Raw genomic sequence first — 20111 nt, 5'->3', positions numbered from 1 at the left:
GGACGACAAAAGCTGTGAAAAGTGTATGGAGGAATGACATTGCAATAATTGAGTTGAAGTGTAGATTAGCAGGAGAAACTCCACTTCAGGTGGACACGACTCTCCAGGTTGTAGCAAGCCTCAAAGATTTTAAGTCAATGTGATATCCAAATTGTCAGTATTTGGCAGCAAGCACTCCTGGTGACATTTGAAGAGCTCAGTTTGGGAAATTCAGCTACATAATAAGGGATTTTATAAGCACCCACAGTTGAGACTTGCAGTGCTGAACCCGGACAACTCTTGGCTTGCAGTTCTCGAGTTTTCTCCCCTCAAAACGTAAATGACTGTTGGTCGACTGGAAGTGCAGCTGATATCCACCTTTAAAACTCCTCTGGAAGATTGGAGGAAAATAAGAGGCGCAGATGTAGGGAAGTCTCATTATGCCTCTGAAAATTTTTGATAAAAATGAACGTCTATCTTCTACAGCTTAAACTGCTCCGCAGGTTACATTGCGCATGAGACCAGCTGTTCAAAGTGAGCTGAAATGATTCATTGTTGTGCTAGGTGTGTGAGAGAGAGAGGAAGGAACATAATTACTTTTTAGGTCTTGCCTATGGACCGCTTTAACTGTTTTAATTGAAAGAATTATTATGTATAATAACAGAACCTACAATAGGCTTCGAGACATTCCATGCTCTTATTTGTTGACTTGTTTTCCTCGTCTTGCCTTTGTACCTTCCTTGAGGCATGGCTTCTTTACCATGCTTTGCATCGGATGTTCTGTATAATTCCACAGCTTTCATTCATAGAACTGACTTCTTTTGCCTGATATCTTTTCCCCTTCAATCCCATGCTCCTTATATATACTCTGTTATTTTCCCACCCTGAGCTTGGCTGTTGCTTTGCCACCCCTCCTCATTCATCTGTTGCTGCCTTGCCCCTCCTTTTTCTATTTTTCTTATTTAAATTTATTTAGCTTTTCGGGGAAGCCCCACTGCTGGAGTTTGCAATGGGGCCACTTCTTTCTGTTAATGCCCTTTTGTGTATGGTTTGTTCATCTTTTTAGTTTAGTACTCAAACATGGGCGCTAGCCACTTTCCAATAGTAAATAAAAATAAAAGCTAAAGTGGCCGCCATGTTTGGACAGATGCATACATGAAGAGTGGCACATGCACATACATACGTATTCATGTTGTGCCCATTGTTGCATCCTCACGCATTAGTTTCCGCGCATGATCCTGCATATCCATCATATTCAGTGTCAGTCGGAAGCCTTTTGTTTATTTGCACGTTTTTAATGTTGTTTAGCATTGGCAATAACCATTGTTTTTCTTTTAACCTACCCTGCATAGCATCATCAGAAAGCATTAACGTTGCCAGTGCTTGCTATTCATGAGGCAACTATAACTCCAGTTTGCATTTACTTTTTATAACTAAACACAAAAATTAAGTTATTACCCCTGTTAGATTTATTCATCCTACAGTTGTGTATTGCTGTCTGGCCACAGTGGTGTAGCAACGGTACCATGGGTCTTTGTGCAAGCAGGTAAATGACCCCCTCTGCCCTCTGGTTGGGTATTGAATGACATGCCTAAACAAGCATTTGCAATGCAATGGGTCTCACGTTAGAGCTATTGGCATTGTAACTGGAGTTTTCTTGCTACATAAATTGAAAATGAAAAGTAAAATAGTTGACATAAGCAAGCCGATTCAAAGCACCACTGCCACCATGAGCACCAAGGAGAGACACAAAAGGTAAAAGAGGTTTGCTTGCAGTCATCTGTATGGCAAAAATGCAATTGTCCATGTAACGGGGTCGGTATCCAAGGCATAACAAACCGCCCCAAGGAGGGACAAACATAAAGCATTTACCAATGATAACAAAGGATTTTTTAAAGGCAAGGTATAGTGATAGTGATGGGGGAGCGGTGGACCTGGTTAAAAGCCCCAAATTCTTAAACAGGTCAGAGCGCAGGCACGCTCGACCTAAAAAGAGAGCAGAGGGCCCTTCACACGTCTGGTCCCAGGTGCCAGTGCAACTGCTGCACTATTGATAGCTACAATTGTACCTGGCTAGAGTTGGTAGTATCTGATTTGTTCTTTGGTGATGGAGAGCAGCAAAGACTTCTCTGGTGTCTTAAGAGAGATTGTCTTTATTGTCCTTGAGAAAAGGCTTGGAGCCAGAAAGGCCACGAGCAAGAAAGTGCAGAATCCAGAAGTCTCCTCAATAGAGCCGAGTGGAAGTTACTTTACTTTCAAGCAGGCTCTTACTTGGTGCATGCCTAAGCTCCATGTTTGTTTACACTACAGTATTCAATAAGGTCCTCAGTAAGTACCCCATTAAAAGGCTACTCTTTGAAAAGAGGGAGGCATGAAGAGTAGCAGAACGGCGGGAGAGCTGCGGACACAGATGCTGGTGTGAGCAGGAAACACTCAGACGCCATCATAGAAAGAGTAAGAGAAACAAATTGGGTAGAAGAACTCAGCCAAGAAATAGATACTAGGACTAAATAAATGGAGCAAAAACCTTTGGGCACAATAATGTTGGAATAATGATGGAGAACAAAAACTTGACGTAAACAGTGTTGCAAAAATAGTGCTATTCGACAGTGAAAAATGTAAAACCGCGCATCTGCTGGAATATACCTGGAGTTGAATACAATATCGAACGTATCCAGATTTCCAACAAAATGGGGTAAGACCAAAGAAAAGAGTGAATTCCAATCAGGAAAAAAAGAAAGCCAAGAAGAGCTGGCATGGGTTAGGAGGATCCCCCTCCACCCTCGATTGCCTGGGGAAAGAAAAAATAATCCATACTCCCTCTTCAACTCTAAAATATTCAGGCGCGCAATATGTAGTCGGTGCTCTAATTTAAGAAGTGCAGGTTTTTTTGTTGGAAAAGCAACATAAATCTATGAAATCACCAGTGGTAAATGAAATAGTGAGATACACAAAAGAGAATGGATGTCAAACCCTTGTGGAGAAAAAACATAGAGAGTAAAATGAATAAAGTTAATACTTCGAGCCTCCCAAAAATGGCTTCATCTGGCGTATTTGGACTAATGTAGGAATTGTTTTTTGGATGTGCTAATGTTCTCACCTTCTAGACAAGCTCAATTGATCGTTCATTATCACACAATATTGTAAAGATAGATTAAATACTCGTTAGTATGACTCAAGGGAAAGGAGGTGGGACATAAAAGGAATGCAGGACTAAAAGGTAAAAGGGGCGTAATTTCCTGAAGATGTCACGCATGTTTATGTTTGTTTATTCAACAGGCGATGTGATTTCTAGCCCGGACCTGCTGTTCAGGACGCACAGAGCAGAAGAGCTGTGTCTAAAGCATGACCAGGGCTCGGAGGGAGGTGTTCAGCGTCACTGCCTTAGCCCAGGTGAGGACGTGGATGCAGCATGTGGGCCCCAGCCCGATCCCAAGTACGAACTAGCTCCCTCCTCCTCTCTGGTTTGCTTTATTCGATACCGAAAGTCCACAAATCTGCTAACAGCTTCTGCTGTAATGGGCAAAAATGTTTCTTGTCAGAAAATGTACTTTTCAATGGTTTACCGTCTTTTGTTTAGCATCTAAAGGTTGTTTCGTGCGTGTGCGATACTCTAACGGCTCCAGCACCTCCCAAATGGAAGAGCTCCTTTCGAGAAAAAAAAAAAAACTGTCACGGGGCTTTTTTGAGTCCATACTACAGTCGCTACGGCACCAGGCAATGATGTGCCGATAGAATGGTGAAACTCCCCATCTGCCAAGGCTCACCAGGTGTTTTAAGGTTTCTGGATAGCTTCATGTCTTCACAGGCACCTTGTTCCGCCAGCTAATTTTCCATTGACATATTATGTTTTTTTAGCTGTGTTAATCCCATTAGCTACTTCAAAAAAAGAAAAAAACATTCTCCAGGATGCACAAGGTTGTGAGAGGTATGGTTAGCTAGGCAAAACTTGTTGCTGATCTAATTCCCCTCCCAAACCTGGCTCTTGTATCCCCTATTTATTTATTTATTTTAAACTCCCCTCTTAAATTGTCTTTATTCTTTATGCTTGCTAGAAAGACAAGCTAGCTGATAGTAGTGCCTGAAAGCTCCCTCTGAATGCCCCCAAAGTGACATGAGCCAAAAAAGCTACGCGAGATTTAGGGGAAAAGTTGCAAAGTCAAGCAAGTTGGTGGTGATTCTAGAGTGGGTTTTCAGTCCTGATGACCTGGAGCCAGCTGGTAACCATAGGTCTATGCCTGACCGAACCAGGAACAGCTGCATCTTGTAGCTGAGTAGGCGCAAATTTAGCCAGCCTCCCATCTTTCCCAGCCGTCCTCCAAATTTCTCGACCTATTTCTTTTCTTATCTTTTAATAATGTTGTTGGTTTGAAATTTAACACTCGTCAGCCTGAAATTTAGCTTATTCTTTGCTTTGTTTTACCCCTACTGACTCTTGTTTGAGGACGGAAGATGAGCCGGTTCCAATTTTCATTGATCATCTTGGGGCGGAAGTGGCAGACAGCGGTGCCAATGCAGACACAGGCAAGTTACAGACATCTCGCTTTGACGCCCTGCTCAGATTGCTATTGGCTCATTACTGATGTCTTGAATGAGGTAGATGTTTTCTCACTTTGCACATTATATTGCGGCCATGCCCTCGAGTTGCTACATTGATGGAACTTTAAAAGGAACACACCAGTTGTTTCTATTAGGTGATGCTTCATCATAGCCTCTTCATTTGCTGTATTCCCTGTGCCCCAGTGCCACGTGTTCTTTTGCTCTGAAAAGCAATTTGAAAAACGTATTTTGCAGCTCTTAATAGGATCCTTTGATGAGGTTTGCAAGGTGATCACATCTGCTTTCTTTCCCTTGCATTGTGTGATTGTATTTCCCGGCAGGCTCTGCTCCTTCATAATGAGGCCCTTTGATGGACCTGTACAGGATGATCAAATCATTTAGTGACTGCCTGCTCCTGAAAGGTCACTTTGCTAAGCTCTTAAAGGTGACCTGATCTGCCTCTGTCTATGCCACTGACTTAAAAGGTTCTTTGATAGCACTGAAAGTTTTGGTCCCGCTTCCTCTGAAGCAGTTTTAACTCCACTAACCTGTTCAATGCAACACCGCCATATCTATAGCTGTATCATATATGTACATAAACATGTTTCTATATGTAGATACCGGCCTGAAGGTTGTTTCGTTCCGTATAAAAACCGAGGAAGACGCCTACTGCTTGGATTACAAGAACAGGACAGTCACAGAACGCAACAGTGTCCCTGCAGGTAGGAAGTACCTACTTTTCAGGACAAACTAAAGTTTGCTTTTAAAATGTTGATATGAACATAAGTGTTTTAACAAACTATTTTATATAATTATTTTTGTTGTCTCTTAGTGATTACATAATCATAGACTGTTTTTAAAAATGATTTCTATGTGTAATTACAGAGAATCCTCGTAAAAACAGGTATAGTTCATCTTACCCATCCAAGTATGTTGTATTTTATAATACTCTTAATTCGAGGTGGACTCATTTGTAAGGCTCTCACGCGTTCTAATGTTTTCCCCTCATCATGCTTTCTGGACGGTACATTTTGCAACATTCCAAAATGGCCACATTGTTAGTCCACTTTATCTATCTTCCTGTGCCTCAAAACATGAGATACCACTCCTCGTCTTCAATTTTGACCCTACTGACCCTATAATATGTTGCCAGCTCACCTTACTTTTGCTGCTGGGCCCTATTTTCATAGTCATACCTCTGCAGATGGTGTCCTGTGCCTATACGTCTGCCTGCATGCCGCCCAAGAGTTAAAACAAGGAACATGAGGCCTGTTTTTACCGGTGTTTATTTGTTTTTAATAGGAATTATATAACGGTGTTCAAGGATTCTCTGTTTTCACGATTTCTTTAAGCAATCTTTTTGTTCTAATTAATTTTTTTGGTCTTAAGCGGACGGGGTTAGTTGCTTGTATTCAGAAAAAGCTTATGTTTAGTATTTTGCCTTTTTTCATACATCTTATATAGTGCACGTTTTCTGTTCCCTTCAACATCTGTGTATGGAGGGTTGGATGGATGGATGTGTGTGTGTGTGTGTGTGTTCATTGTTTTCAAATTGAGAAGGTGTTTTGTTGTTTATATGGGTAGATAATGTACTCCATTCTTCAAGTTCAGACAATGTAATGCACTCCAAATGATGTAACATCAATTTATTTTATGCTTTTAATACCAGGGTCGTTTCATCAACTGGGACTGTTGTATACTTTTTTCTGTTGACACAATTAATTTGCTTTGCTACATATTACCCCGATAGCAGAAATGTGGTTCATTTTTGAAGGGTTCCAGAGAATTCCTAGAATGACGTTACTCCCTCCCATCATGCACTATCACATGTCTTACACAGACTGGCACAACCCATCATCTAAAAGCTGTACAATACTTTTTAGTGCTCTGACATCTTTCCTGATATAGCACTACGTCACCCAACAGATGATCAACCTCCTGACTCAAAAAAACTATAAATGACAAAACAACCGGTTCAAACCCCATGGCTCAGCTTATCTGACAGTCCTCAACTTACCTTCACCATTTATTTATTTATTCATTTATTTATTTTTCGTTTTTTTTTTTAAGTGCAGCATTCATCCCAAAGGGGATATCACAGAGCTATGGCAAGCCATGTAACATAGGCAGAAGCACTGTTTGAGGCAGGAATAGAATAATCATTCTTTAGGAAAAAGCCAAGTTTTGAACTTGTTTCTGAATCCAAGATAGTCATTAGTGCAGAGAAGATCTAGAGGCGGTAAATTCCAGTGTGCTGCAGCCAGATGGATGAAAGAACAGCTCCCAGCCCTTGCTGTTTTCACTCGTTTAGTTTTAGCAAGAGCAGGATTGGCACATTTCAGACTTCTTGTAGGGGTATAAAACTCCAATTCAGATCAGGGAAGTACAGGACCTGTATTGTAAAGGGCCCTATGTGCATGGCACAGGAGTTTGAATTTAGCACTCTCATGAATAGGTAGCCAGTGGAGGGTTTTAAGGCAGGCTGAAGCAGTTGAACCTGTCTTGGCTGCATAAAAGTGCAGCAGCCTGAATCACCTGCAGGCGGGAGAGAAAATGGTCTGACATCTCAAAGTACAGGGCATTACCATAGTTCAATGTGCTTACCGCAAAGGCTTGGACCTTGGTTCTACGCCAATCGACTGGGATCAAGTGGAACAATTTCTTAAGAAGTTTTAACAGACCATAACAGTTGCCACAAGTAGCGATAACTTGCTTGTACATTGGTAAGGACTCAACAATCAAGAACCCCAGATTTCTTACCACTTTTTTTGGTTTAGAGGTGCCACCAAGAAAACGTGGGTACCTCCAAAAATTCAAAATCTTCGTTTTTTTCGGCATTCAGCTTCAGACAGTAAGTCCTCATCTAGCTGACTACCTCCTCAAGACAGCCAAAAAGGTTATGCCTGCTTTTTTGTGTTGCTCACCTAATGAGATGACTAGTTGTTTGTCATCACCTTATGTGCAAATTACAAAACCCAACTTGATCCCTAGCTTAGCAAGGGCTGCCACATACACATAAAGTGTCAAGCTAAGCGACGAACCCTTTGGCTCACCAGAGTTGGAACTGTGGAGTGAAGATCTTCTGGTATCCAACTGAACTGACTGAGTCCTGTTGATCAAGAAAGAGCTAAACCACTGTAAGGCAGTCAAATGCAGTCTAGCCTCGTGAAGTTTGCTTATCAGAAGGCTGTGTGATACCATAGCAAATGCTGGCCACAAATCTGGTAGAATCAGGGCAACTGCTTTGCTGTGATCTACTTTCAATCTTATGTTGTCTAGGTCAGTGAAGAAGGGTGGTTTCAGTACTATTTCTGGGCCTAAAACCTGTTTGAGATGGATCAAGTAAGTCAATATCTTCCAAAAAAAAAAAAAAAATTGTCAACTGACTGTTATCCAGCCTTTCTAAAATTTTAGACATGTATCGAAGTAAAGATATAGGGTGGCAATTTGATAGTACGGAGACGTCAAGTCCTGCTTTCTTAGCTAGGGGATGAATCAATACTTGCTTCCATGTGTTGAGATACAATCTAGCACCTTGTCTAATAAATTCAAGCATCACAAAAGGATGATGGACGGAGTGCTGAACAGTGCAAACACTCACCCCAGTTTGGACCCAGCCATATGCAAATCAGTCTTTACCCTGTTCCTTATGGGAACAGTCCAGCCCGAACTGCCAGGCCAGGTCCTCCCTGGACCGGAAACAAGCATCCTGGGACCGGTTTCAGGGTTTCACCCGTCATCAGCCAAGCTAGCTTGAATCCAGTGGCACAGTAAGCAAGAAACCGGTCCCAGGATGCTTGTTTCCAGTCCAGGGAAGACCTGGCCTGGCAGTTCGGGCTGGACTGTTCCCATGGGGAACAGGGTCAAGACTGATTTGCATATGGCTGGGTCCAAACCGGAATGGCATTGGCAGCAAAAAAACGATGGATTTAGGCCCAGATCTCTGTACTGGGGGTGAATGTTTGACATTGTTCAGCATTCCGTCCATCACTTGTTCTTTTTGCATTTGTCACCCTAAGTGGGAAGAGTATGCCCAGACGTGGGTCTCGTGCTCCCCATGCCACTGGATTCAAGCTAGCCTGGCTGATGAGGGGTGACACCCCGAAACCGGTCCCAGGATGCTTGTATCCAGTCCAGGGAAGACCTGGCTTGGCAGTTCAGGCTGGACTGTTCCCGTGGGCAACAGGGTCAAGACTGATTTGCATATGGCTGGGTCCAAACTGGAATGGCATGGGAAGCAAAAAAAACGATGGATTTAGGCCCAGATCTCTGTACTGGGGGTGAATGTTTGACATTGTTCAGCATTCCGTCCATCACTTGTTCTTTTTGCATTAATAAATTCAAGCCCCAGTGACCCCATCTGTTGAGAAAACAACCCTGTGCCCAGAAAAGTTGTACACATACCAGGGTTTCACTGACTTCCCAATAATAGGCAAAATTATACTTCATGCCATCTCAGGAGCTAAAGTTAGTGGTGCTCACCTCTTTATACTGAGTATGGTGTTATGACGCCATTGCCTTGCTAACATTTGGTACATTTATTTTATCAGTTCCATCAGTTTGAGGTTACAGAACTCCGATTTGTGTGTGAAAGCATAATTCATATTTCCTTCTTTCCAGGTTAGGTCAGGCATGCTTGCAGAACAGAACATAGCAGAGCAGCAGCAAGACAGACATGTTAAGGGAGGCAAATGAACTTCACAAGGTTGGCCGAGGCATGGCAGGCAGGATTCTCTGGGGCAGTGTATTTGATTTCCCTGCTGTATGTTGAACTTAGTTTGTATATGTAATTTCTAAAGACTGGGTGTTCTTTGCTACTTAATTTGCATTTGTTGATAAAAATGGCTGACTCACTTGCAATGCCCAGATCCCCTGGTTAGGTTGATCTGTGTTGTTCCCTTGTTGATTGACATTATGCCCCTAAATTGGATAGATAGGGAAATCAGTGATAAAAAAACACTTTGCTTTTGTTATGGCTATAGGCTTTGGATCAAAATATGTGCATTTGGCCTGCACTTGATTGGGGCAAGAGTGAATTTAGAGGCGCTGAGCAAGACACAAAAGTCTGGTACATCCTTCCCCCTCTCCCCTTTCTTTATCAGCAGTAGCACACCCTTGCCCTACAGGCTCCTATGTTCTCCTGTGCCTCATTGTAGGAAGCTGGCCTGGTGTGTGGTGGGTACCTATGTTAGGTACACTTTATACCAGCTCCAGGTATCCCCTCTTAGTAAAGTGTAGGCAGTGTCTAGAAGTCAGGCTCTCTAGAAGTAGCTGTGGATGAGCAGCCAAGGCTTATCTAGGAGACATGCAAAGCTCATGCAATACCACTGTAGTCACACAGCACTTACACACTTGAAAGAAAACACTCCGTTGTACAACAATAAAGGTACTTTATTTTTGGAACAAATCACCACAAAATACTAGACAGGTGACCCACCCTTAGGAGGTAGGTAATACACCAAATATATACACTATTAATCAGAAACCGGCATAGAAAAGGTTAGAAAACAGTAAATAGCAAAAACCAATAGTGACCCTACGGGGAGCACAAACCATATACTAAAAAATTGGAATGCGAACAAGGTACCCCCACCTAGGTAAGTAAAATGTGTAGAGGGGAGTGCAAGAAAAACCAGAGGTAAGCAACATAGTACCCCCCATTGACCAGGAATGCAGGAGTAAAACACTGGATTTTCCTGAAACCACCCAATAGGAGGAAAAGAAGAAAAAGAAGACACCCAGACAAGCCTACAAGAAAACCAGCGGTGGATTCCTGAAGAAAGAAGACCTGTGGAGAGAGGGGACCAAGTCCAAGCGTCACAGTAGAGTCCAGGAGGAGTAGAGGCCATTACCCACCCAGCTGTGAATGCAGGAGTTGGTTAACAGTGATAAAGAACAGGTCAACACTGCAGCCTTGGAGCCGGAGAAGAGTTCCTGATGGATGCAGATGAAGCCCCACGCTGGAAGGAAGATTGCAGATGGGTGTCGGTGCAGGAATTCCACCAACAAGCCTTAGCAAAGGCAAACTCACGGTTAGTTGAAAAGATTTTCTGCCGGGGACCAGCAAGGTCTAGGAGGACTCAACCCAGGAGGGGGAGTCTCAAGGGACCCTCAGCATCGCAGAGAGTCCACAGGAGCAGAGGCAGCACCCACAGGAGTCCCACAGAACGGGGGTACAGGAGTCGCAGAAGAAGCCCACGCAGCACTACAAAAGTGGGTCCCACACCGCAGGAGCATCACGCAGGAGGCTGTGCTTTGCAGGATGGAGTGCTAGGGGCTGTAGCTACACGTCACCTGAAGATCCCTTGGAGGAGATGCAAGCAAGCCTTGGCAGCTTGCAGTTCAAGGGGGTACTGTTCTGCGTGGAAAGGCAAAGAACTACCTCCACCAAAGTTGGATAGCTGGCAGAGAGGACCAAGAGGACTAAACCGGACCACCACCCGTGATGCAGGATCCAGGCAGCTCAGCAGGAGAGGGGATCCACACAGCCAGTTGTCGCTTGTCGTCGGTCACAAACAGTTAGGAGTGCACCTGCCTGACATCCCAGCAATTAATCTGCCCCATTGCATCATGGTAGATGTAGTATCTTCAAAAAACGAACTCCATTAATTTTTAAATATTTCACCTTTAAGTAGGTACAGCCTTTACTGTGCATCTCTGGACACATGTGTTTCTGGGTTAGTCCCTTCTTCAGCAGAGAACATATTTGCGGGGTGCTGGGAATGCTGCCATAAATCACCCGGTTTCAGTACCTCTTTCCTGGCCTGCTGGTGCCTGCTCCAGAGCTCGTCAGCCCAGTAGCTCAAGGGAGCCTTTAAAGTCACAAACAGTTAGGAGTGCACCTGCCTGACATCCCAGCAATTAATCTGCCCCATTGCATCATGGTAGATGTAGTATCTTCAAAAAACGAACTCCATTAATTTTTAAATATTTCACCTTTAAGTAGGTACAGCCTTTACTGTGCATCTCTGGACACATGTGTTTCTGGGTTAGTCCCTTCTTCAGCAGAGAACATATTTGCGGGGTGCTGGGAATGCTGCCATAAATCACCCGGTTTCAGTACCTCTTTCCTGGCCTGCTGGTGCCTGCTCCAGAGCTCGTCAGCCCAGTAGCTCAAGGGAGCCTTTAAAGTCACAAACAGTTAGGAGTGCACCTGCCTGACATCCCAGCAATTAATCTGCCCCATTGCATCATGGTAGATGTAGTATCTTCAAAAAACGAACTCCATTAATTTTTAAATATTTCACCTTTAAGTAGGTACAGCCTTTACTGTGCATCTCTGGACACATGTGTTTCTGGGTTAGTCCCTTCTTCAGCAGAGAACATATTTGCGGGGTGCTGGGAATGCTGCCATAAATCACCCGGTTTCAGTACCTCTTTCCTGGCCTGCTGGTGCCTGCTCCAGAGCTCGTCAGCCCAGTAGCTCAAGGGAGCCTTTAAAGTCACAAACAGTTAGGAGTGCACCTGCCTGACATCCCAGCAATTAATCTGCCCCATTGCATCATGGTAGATGTAGTATCTTCAAAAAACGAACTCCATTAATTTTTAAATATTTCACCTTTAAGTAGGTACAGCCTTTACTGTGCATCTCTGGACACATGTGTTTCTGGGTTAGTCCCTTCTTCAGCAGAGAACATATTTGCGGGGTGCTGGGAATGCTGCCATAAATCACCCGGTTTCAGTACCTCTTTCCTGGCCTGCTGGTGCCTGCTCCAGAGCTCGTCAGCCCAGTAGCTCAAGGGAGCCTTTAAAGTCACAAACAGTTAGGAGTGCACCTGCCTGACATCCCAGCAATTAATCTGCCCCATTGCATCATGGTAGATGTAGTATCTTCAAAAAACGAACTCCATTAATTTTTATCGCTTGTCGTCGGTGCCTGTGGTTGCAGGGGAGTGACTCCTTCACTCCAAGGGAGATTCCTTCTTCTTTTTGTCGGGTCCTGGAGGGTCCAGTCACAGTTCGGGAGGCCAGAAGTCGAAGTGAAGGTTTCAGAGGAGTCCTACTGGAATCTTGCCAGCCGATTCTGAGAACCTACCCAAGAGAGAGACCCTAAATAGCCCTGAAATTAGGATTGGTCACCTAACCAGGTAAGCACCCATCAGAAGGGGTCTCTGACATCACCTGCCTGGCCACTCAGATGCTCCCAGAGTTCTCTGCTAACCTTAGAAACAAGATGGCAGAACCCAGGGGCCCTCTGGAGGAGCCCTGGGCACCCCCCCCCCCTGGGGTGGTGATTGACAGGGGAATGGTCACTCCCCTTTCCATTATCCAGTTTCACGCCAGAGCAGGGACTGGGGGAGGTCCCTGAACCGGTGTGGGCTTGTTTATGCACGCAGGGCACCAAATTTACCCTTTAAAGCGAACCAGTGGCTTGGGGAGGCTACCCCTCCCAAGCCAGTCACCCCTATTTCCAAAGAGAGAGGGTGTTACCTCCCTCTCCCAAAAGAAATCCTTTGTTCTTTCTTCCTGGGCTTGATCAGATCAAGCAGCAGGAGGGCATAAACCTGTCTGAGGGATGGCAGCAGCTGGGCTGCCCGGAAAACTCTGTAAGACTGGTGGTAGCAGTGCTAGGGCCCCTCCAAGGAGCCCCCAGAGTGCATGGAATCATACTTCCAGTACTTGCAACAGTATTTGGGTATTCCAACATGTTTGATACCAAACATGTCCAGGTTTGGAGTTCCCATTGTGTAGCTGGGCATACGTAGTGACCCATGTCCAGTACACGCGTAGAATGGCGTCCCCGCACTCACAAAGTCCAGGAAAATGGATCTGGAGTTTGTGGGGCATCTCTGCTAGTACAGGGGTGCCCTCACACACAGGTACCTGCACCCTGCCCTCGGGGCTGAGAGGGCCTACCATAAGGGTGACTTATAGTGACGTGGTGTAATGACCTGTATTGAAAATGGATGCATGCACCCATTTCACACAGGCTGCAATGACAGGCCTGGAGAACCCTTTGCATGGGCTCCCTATGGGTGGCAGAATATCTGCTGCAGCCCATAGAGCTCCCCTGGAACCCCCATGCCCTGGGTACCTAGGTACTATATACTAGGGATTTACATGGAGGGACCAGTATGCCAATTGTCGTAAGAATAGGTTAGTAGCAACCAAATATAGAGGAGAGAGCATAATCACTGGGGTCCTGGTTAGCAGGGTCCTAGTGAACATAGTCAAAAACACTCACAACAGGCAGAAAATGGGGTAAAAATGCCAGGAAAGAGGGCACTTTAATACACATATGTTACCCCTAAAGAATGTGGCCCCTGCTCTCCTCGGCTAGGAAAGGAAGGGGGTGTGTGTTTGTGTGTGTGTTTGTGTGTGTGTGTGTGTGTGTGTGTGTGTGTGCGTGCGCTCACATGTGCCTTGATCACTGGTGGTGTTTGGCTGAATGGTGTCCTGTGGTGGGCAGTTTTAATGCATGCTGCAAAAAGTTCCTTCTAGTTCAGGTTGCCTTTTGTCAACCTATAAATGTCACACATTGCATGCTGTTGCCCGCATGACTTAAACCAAGGAACCCTGTTGATGTCTAGTGAGCTAGTGAGTATACTTTCAATCCCTGCCAGCTAGAGTCTTCCTTGCCTAGAATGCAAGCGACATCTCCTGGAGAGAATGATCCATACACATCAAATTTTCATGGGGGTCCAAGCATTTAATAATTTAATATCCTGGAATGTAAGGGACATACACGCTATGGCCAAAAGGTATAAAGTGTTCTCATACCTGTTCGAAGGGGCATACATATGGCATTCCTCCAAGAGACACATCTTGCTAACAAGGAGGGGAAGGCACTCCAGGGGGTAGCTTTTCTATACCGTATTCTCTGCTTATGCTAGGGGGGTATTTATCTGGATCCAACAGGAGTTCCATTCCAACACATACACTGGACAATTGACCCAGAGTGCAGCTTTGTTGTGTTACATCGTAGGCTGGATGGTGAACATATATGGCCTGAACACAGATCAATCTGCATTCCTAACAAACATAACACCAGGACTATTTCTCTCCCTTCCTCCCCCCTTTAACGACTAACTACATGACCGTTCTCACCCCCTGTTTCAAGACTCTCCCATATATCGCTCTGCCCGTGCCTTCACACTGTGGCAACTGAACTGGAACCTCATAGGCTGAAGATTTTTTTCACCCCTCTACATGAATTACATGTGCACCTCAAAATGTTCCTATGCACAGCAGATTTGCATCTTCTAGTTCCCAACCGAGAATATTTTGACCCGTGCGATATACAATCATAATCTGATCCTTTTACGCAAAAGCTGGAATATACCGCCCTCCCCAAGATTCCCATCTGGCGACTTAAACCTGAAGCCTTTGAAAAACCACAATTCCTAGAGGCTATTTGTGTGCAAAAAAAGGGTTATTTCGCCACAAATACTGGAACTGCTACTCCCTGCTGGTAGAGTGGGATACGTTCAAGACGGTGATCAGAGGTTATTGTATGGCAGAGTCGATCGGTCTTCGTGCAACTCTGCTTTGTGAATTTACGGATGCTGTGCAGACACTTGGAGACAGAACTAACCCGCCCTGAGCACCCAGAATCCCATTTACTGCTATTTGAAGCCAAAAAAGGGGGTGGCGGCGCATGCTGAGAGCCTCTGCTGATACGACTATCGAGCATATTTCGAGAGGTCGCATGCGGAGCACGACCACTCTGGCTGTCTACTAGGGTGGCTCACCAACCCTCCCAAGAGAGGTTCATCCATAGTGGAGCTCATCTCTAATGAGGGAGCTCTATTGTGCTCTCAGCTTGATATCAATGGTTGCTTTGCTCACTACTACCAAGACCTATAGACCAGCAAAAGTGCACAAGACATCTCAGGCTTTTGCAATTATATTTCAGGAATAGATCTCCCCCGGCTATCCAGCGAAGAAGCTGAGGAACTGGGAACAGGCATCACATTACAAGAAGTGCTAGGGGCGATTAAAGGCCTGGCGAGGGGAAAGGTACCCGGTTCTGACGGGCTGCTGACAAAATTCTATGCAGCTTATGCTTCGGAACTAGCACCCAAGCCGGTTGATCTATACAAGACAGCCAAAGAGACAGGGAGATTGCCACAAACCACCAAGGAGGCACTGGTTGTGCCCCTTCTAAAACCAGGGATGTCAGTGACGGATTTTAAAGCCTACTGCCCGCTAGCAATGCTAAATATTGATTATAAACTCCTAACTAAAATACTAGCCAGTAGATTACTCCCACTTATGACCAAGCTAATTCACCACAATCAAGCGGGATTTGTACTGAGACGGAACATGGCAATTAACATACGGCGGTTGCTGATGACTCTTGAGGCCACCACCTATGATAAGGATTGCGTGCCGATCATGGCTATTGATATTGAGGAGGTCTTTGATATCTTTGAATGGGATTATCTATACACTGTCATGCTCCGCATGGGGTTGGGTAGATCCTTTGTTGATTGGACCCGGTTCCTCTACACTGAACCAATGGCTAGGGTCCGTACGTAACAACTAATCGCGGACAGCTGTGCAGGTGAGAGGGGCACCCAGCAAGGGTGTCCGCTCTCGCCTCTACTCTTTACAATTGCTGTGGAGCCCCTTGCACAAATGGCATAATCTGGTGCCGCTAATGGAGGTCTCAGGATGTGCCTCACCACACAGAGGATCGTGCTGTACACTGATGACCCCCGGCTCTTCCTTAGCAACACGGGGGGAGACTTGGCCGGGGCCAGAGCGTTGCTGGAAAGATTTGGCGAGTATTCAGTATTAAAAGTGAAAAGGCGAAAACTAATGTTTTCGAGTGGCAGAGAAACCCCATCCCCCCCAAATTTTGGGTCGTCTCATATGGGAACAACACTGCCTCTCTTACCTGGGAGTCAAGATCTATCATAATGATGGTGCTATGTTTGAAGGGAACCTTGGTCTTGCCACTAGGAGGTTGAAAACGCACATAGAATTTTGGAAAACACTTCCACTCTCTGTGGTGGATTGCATAGCCATCCAAAAACGATAGTCTTACCCAGATTCATTTACTTCTTTGTAGTGCTCCTCTTCTGGATACCTAGATCACTCTAAACAAAACTTAACTCCATTGTAACGTTTTTCCTCTGTGGTACTGGTCGGCGCTGCATAGCCCTGGCCACGTTGCAACGCCCTACTATGCAGGGAGGGCTGGCAATCCCGGACTTTGAATCTACTACTTGGCGGCCCAATTACAGTGATTCACACAGTAGATGGTGGGTAGGCAGGGCCCTGCAAGAATTATGGCCCCCCCATTGTCCCACCACTGAAAGATCTTGCGCGAACCCTGCTGCGAGTCAGACATGCCCCAAGAGCTAGCTACAAGAGAGTTATTCAGAAGTGCTGGACCCGCTGTCTATGGAACACAACCACACAGGTCCCATATTCCCCAAACCTCCCTCTCAGGCTCCTACATTTTCTATCCCCTCCTAACCCCCCCCGGCAGTGACTGTAGGGGGGAAATGGGTGGATGCGGGAAAAACTACAGTGGGCACCTTGTATATGGAAGCAGTATTGCTCCACTTTGAAGATCTAACAACAGACTTTGGTTTACCCCAGGGTCATTTCCTAGTATATGAATCAGTGGCAGCGGCTATATGCTGATACTGGCGCTCTGGAGGTACCGAACACAAGGTCCTTCTAAGCTGTTGTTACATAGCTTTATCAGCCGGTAGATTCAGAGCCATTACCTGCCTCTACTGCTCACTGCAGACAGATTCACTACACTCACTAGAAATATTAAGGACACAGTGGGAGCGAGACTTGGGAACCACAATCCCTAATGCAGCCTGGGAGACCATTCTAGAGCACCCCGAAAGTTTCTAGCAATGCACTCTTCAAACTAATCAATTTCTACATTCTCCATAGAGCCTATCTCACCCTGGAGAGAGTCAGCAGACATTTTGGAGTAGTAGAGGCTTGATGCCCCAGAAGCAGATACCGATCCTACTTTTCCCGGTCATAGCTATTTTGGTTCTAGTTTTGTTGCTCCACAATGGATATACCACCTCAAGGCAAAATAGTGATGAATCTACTACACATCCTGCCTTGTCATCAACGCGTGATACAGTATTTCGGAGTGTCTTTGCTCCAGGAACTAAAGATGAACTGGTCTTTGTCGTTAAGACCTGTGTGATTACACTGTGTACAGCCCATGTTCGTCTGACTGCTGTGCCCTTTTGAGTGTGCACTTGACTTGTGTCTGGCTACATAATTGGCTCAATCTGTGGATATGAATCACTTGTGAGTTCGTTCAGCGTTGTCCCACGATGCTGCCATTGCTGCTAGATGCATAATATGGGCCATCTCATCTGGTTGATATGGATGGTTCTGCTCCTGGATTCCTGGAATCTGGCTCTAACATTGCATTTGCACCATCTTGCCTTAAGCATCAGCTGAGATGGATGGATCTGACTGTAGGAAGCCGGTTATCTATGCAGTGACCCAATGTAGGGGGTCACTAAGCAGATAGTCCAGGGCAACCCTTATTGGTTTACAGGGGTGAAAATGACAGTCCCAAAGGCACTCTTTTGTGTTAGTGTGGGAAGACAGGCTTATCAGCGGGAAGACAGGCTTATCAGAGGGTAGTGCTAAGAATTTGTTGAACACGCAGTCAATAAATGAGACACACTCGAGAAGCAACTCAAGACCAATTATTTAAATAAATAGTTTACTTGTATTTTTTTTATAAACACCAGAACATTTGCAGCAAAATAAATGCTGTTGCAGTTCTCAGAACTATTGGCAAGTAAGTATCACTTTTTGAGGATGAATGCATTTTTGCGCGGCACAACTTCCAAAGTACTGTGGCTGCATAGGAGTACTTACACTCAGTTTTGGGGAGGGGGGTCACCTGAAGGTAGTGAGGTACTAGGGGTGCAAAGTTATTGACAAGACCAGCAGTTCTAGTTTACCTGCCCAGGAGCATCCGATTGCCGTGCCATTGGTCTTTTCAGTATCCTGTGCACTAAGCACTTGGCAATGAGTGGGGGGGCACTTAGAAAATGAATGCAAGGAGGGACTTGGGGACAAGTGCAGGAGCTCCCAACAGATGGCTCGGTCAATGGGTGTCTGGCAAGCAGGGGGACACCATTGGAAGTTGTGGATCCTTAGTGGTGGTACTCCTGCATCAAGGCGCACACTGTTCTTTGGGGAACCTGCAGAAGGAAGGACAAAAGAAGACAACTGAATGACTGTGAATGCTGTCCTCTGCGATGCTGACATCCCTCGCTGGCAGGTCTTCGGATCTGATGTTGGAGTCCAGGTGGACTTTAACAAGCCTTGGTTGGTGCAAGGGGTCCAGTTCACCAGGTGTGCGTGCAGCTCGGCTCCGGTGGATCCTTGGGTGTTCTCACTTGGTAAGGAGACAGGGCTGACTTTTGGAGCATGGAGACCTCCTTGGATGGCTGCTGCAACTGTGGACTCTGAGATCAGTAGGCCGGTGAACTGGAAGTTGCGATTGGTGCCTGCAAGAAGCTGGGAAGTGGCTCCTCAACTCCAAGGGAGATGCTGACAGGCTGGCGATCCTCCGAGGCTTTTGGAGTCCCCACAGCTGCAGAACGAGTTGCGAGGTTGTGATTGTCAGTAAGGCAGCAGGTAAGCAGGCAGGGTTTTGTGCCAAAAGTTTACCAGGTGTCTGCAGTTCTCACTCATCTGTGTCTTCTTCTTCTTGTCGGGCAAATCTGGCTTCTGGTGTTAGGGAGCCACCTAAATACTGAATTTTGGGGTGTTTTAGGGGTGTGTAGGGTAGTAGCCAATGAGCTACTTACCCTTGGGAGTGCCTACACCCCATTATGACCACTTCCTGTGGGGAGTGGTATGAGAGGGCAGTTCTGACTATCTGGTCCACCCAGATTTATTTGCTTTTGGATCACCCGCTTTTTGAACTTTTACTGTGAGGGAGCCTCATAGCCTAGGACTCACCTACAGTAAACTCATGCTAAAATGGACTCTGCATGTTTACTGCTGGTGCCGCCTTTTTAAGATAAGACTGCTGTGACGCAGCAAGACTAGAAGACCCAGGGCTGGTTACAGGTGACCACATGTGCACACTCCATTACATGCCAGTGGGAAAGGCTGCTCTAGGGCGCAACTCCAGTTTCCTAGGGTTCACAGACTCCAGAGTCTCACCAATGTACACTGCAACATGTAAGAAGAGAACAATGCAGTCGGTTACAAAACCATACCTGTAATGCTTATGGGTCACCTAGGAATGTCATCTTTCTCCGACTCAGCTCAGGATCAGGGCCCAAGCCTTTGTGACCCTGCTGGGCTGGATTAATTGCTATTCTCTCCGGTTCCAGGAACAGGACCCAGCATCAATCAGCCAGCTGTCATCCCGTGCCAGGAACCGGGGCCTGCTCCAGGCCCCTCAACGAGGAGGGGACACCTTTGACAAATTGCTGGGGTTGGCCCTGGCAAGAATGCAAGTTAGGAGGGGAGCCGAGACCCTTGGAGCACATGTGGCAAGTGACTCCTGGGCGATGCCATTTTGAGCTATCCCAGACAACTGTGCAGGAAGATTGGGAAAGGGCCGGAGAGGTGATGTGGGACATCAAGATAGGTCAGAGGTGCAGCCCTGCGGGACACTTTTGCCCCTT

General features: G+C 45.8%; 1 protein-coding gene across 2 annotated transcripts in view; it reads left to right on the top strand.

The window, feature by feature from the left end:
* Positions 1-20111, top strand: part of LOC138259269 (zinc finger protein 577-like) — a 166172-nt gene that overhangs the window by 92566 nt on the left and 53495 nt on the right. Inside the window, exons 4-6 of one of the 2 annotated variants that reach the window (XM_069206882.1) lie at positions 3259-3372; positions 4432-4503; positions 5136-5240. In XM_069206882.1, coding sequence (XP_069062983.1) covers positions 3259-3372; positions 4432-4503; positions 5136-5240 — 291 coding nt within the window. Of the gene's footprint in view, positions 1-3258; positions 3373-4410; positions 4504-5135; positions 5241-20111 lie in introns of both variants that reach the window. The other variant, XM_069206881.1, reaches the window with a different exon arrangement.

Source organism: Pleurodeles waltl, chromosome 9 (genome assembly GCF_031143425.1).
Source record: "Pleurodeles waltl isolate 20211129_DDA chromosome 9, aPleWal1.hap1.20221129, whole genome shotgun sequence".
Lineage (NCBI taxonomy): Eukaryota > Metazoa > Chordata > Amphibia > Caudata > Salamandridae > Pleurodeles > Pleurodeles waltl.
Note: the sequence above shows the minus strand (reverse complement) of the source record. Positions and strands in the feature narration are given on the sequence as shown.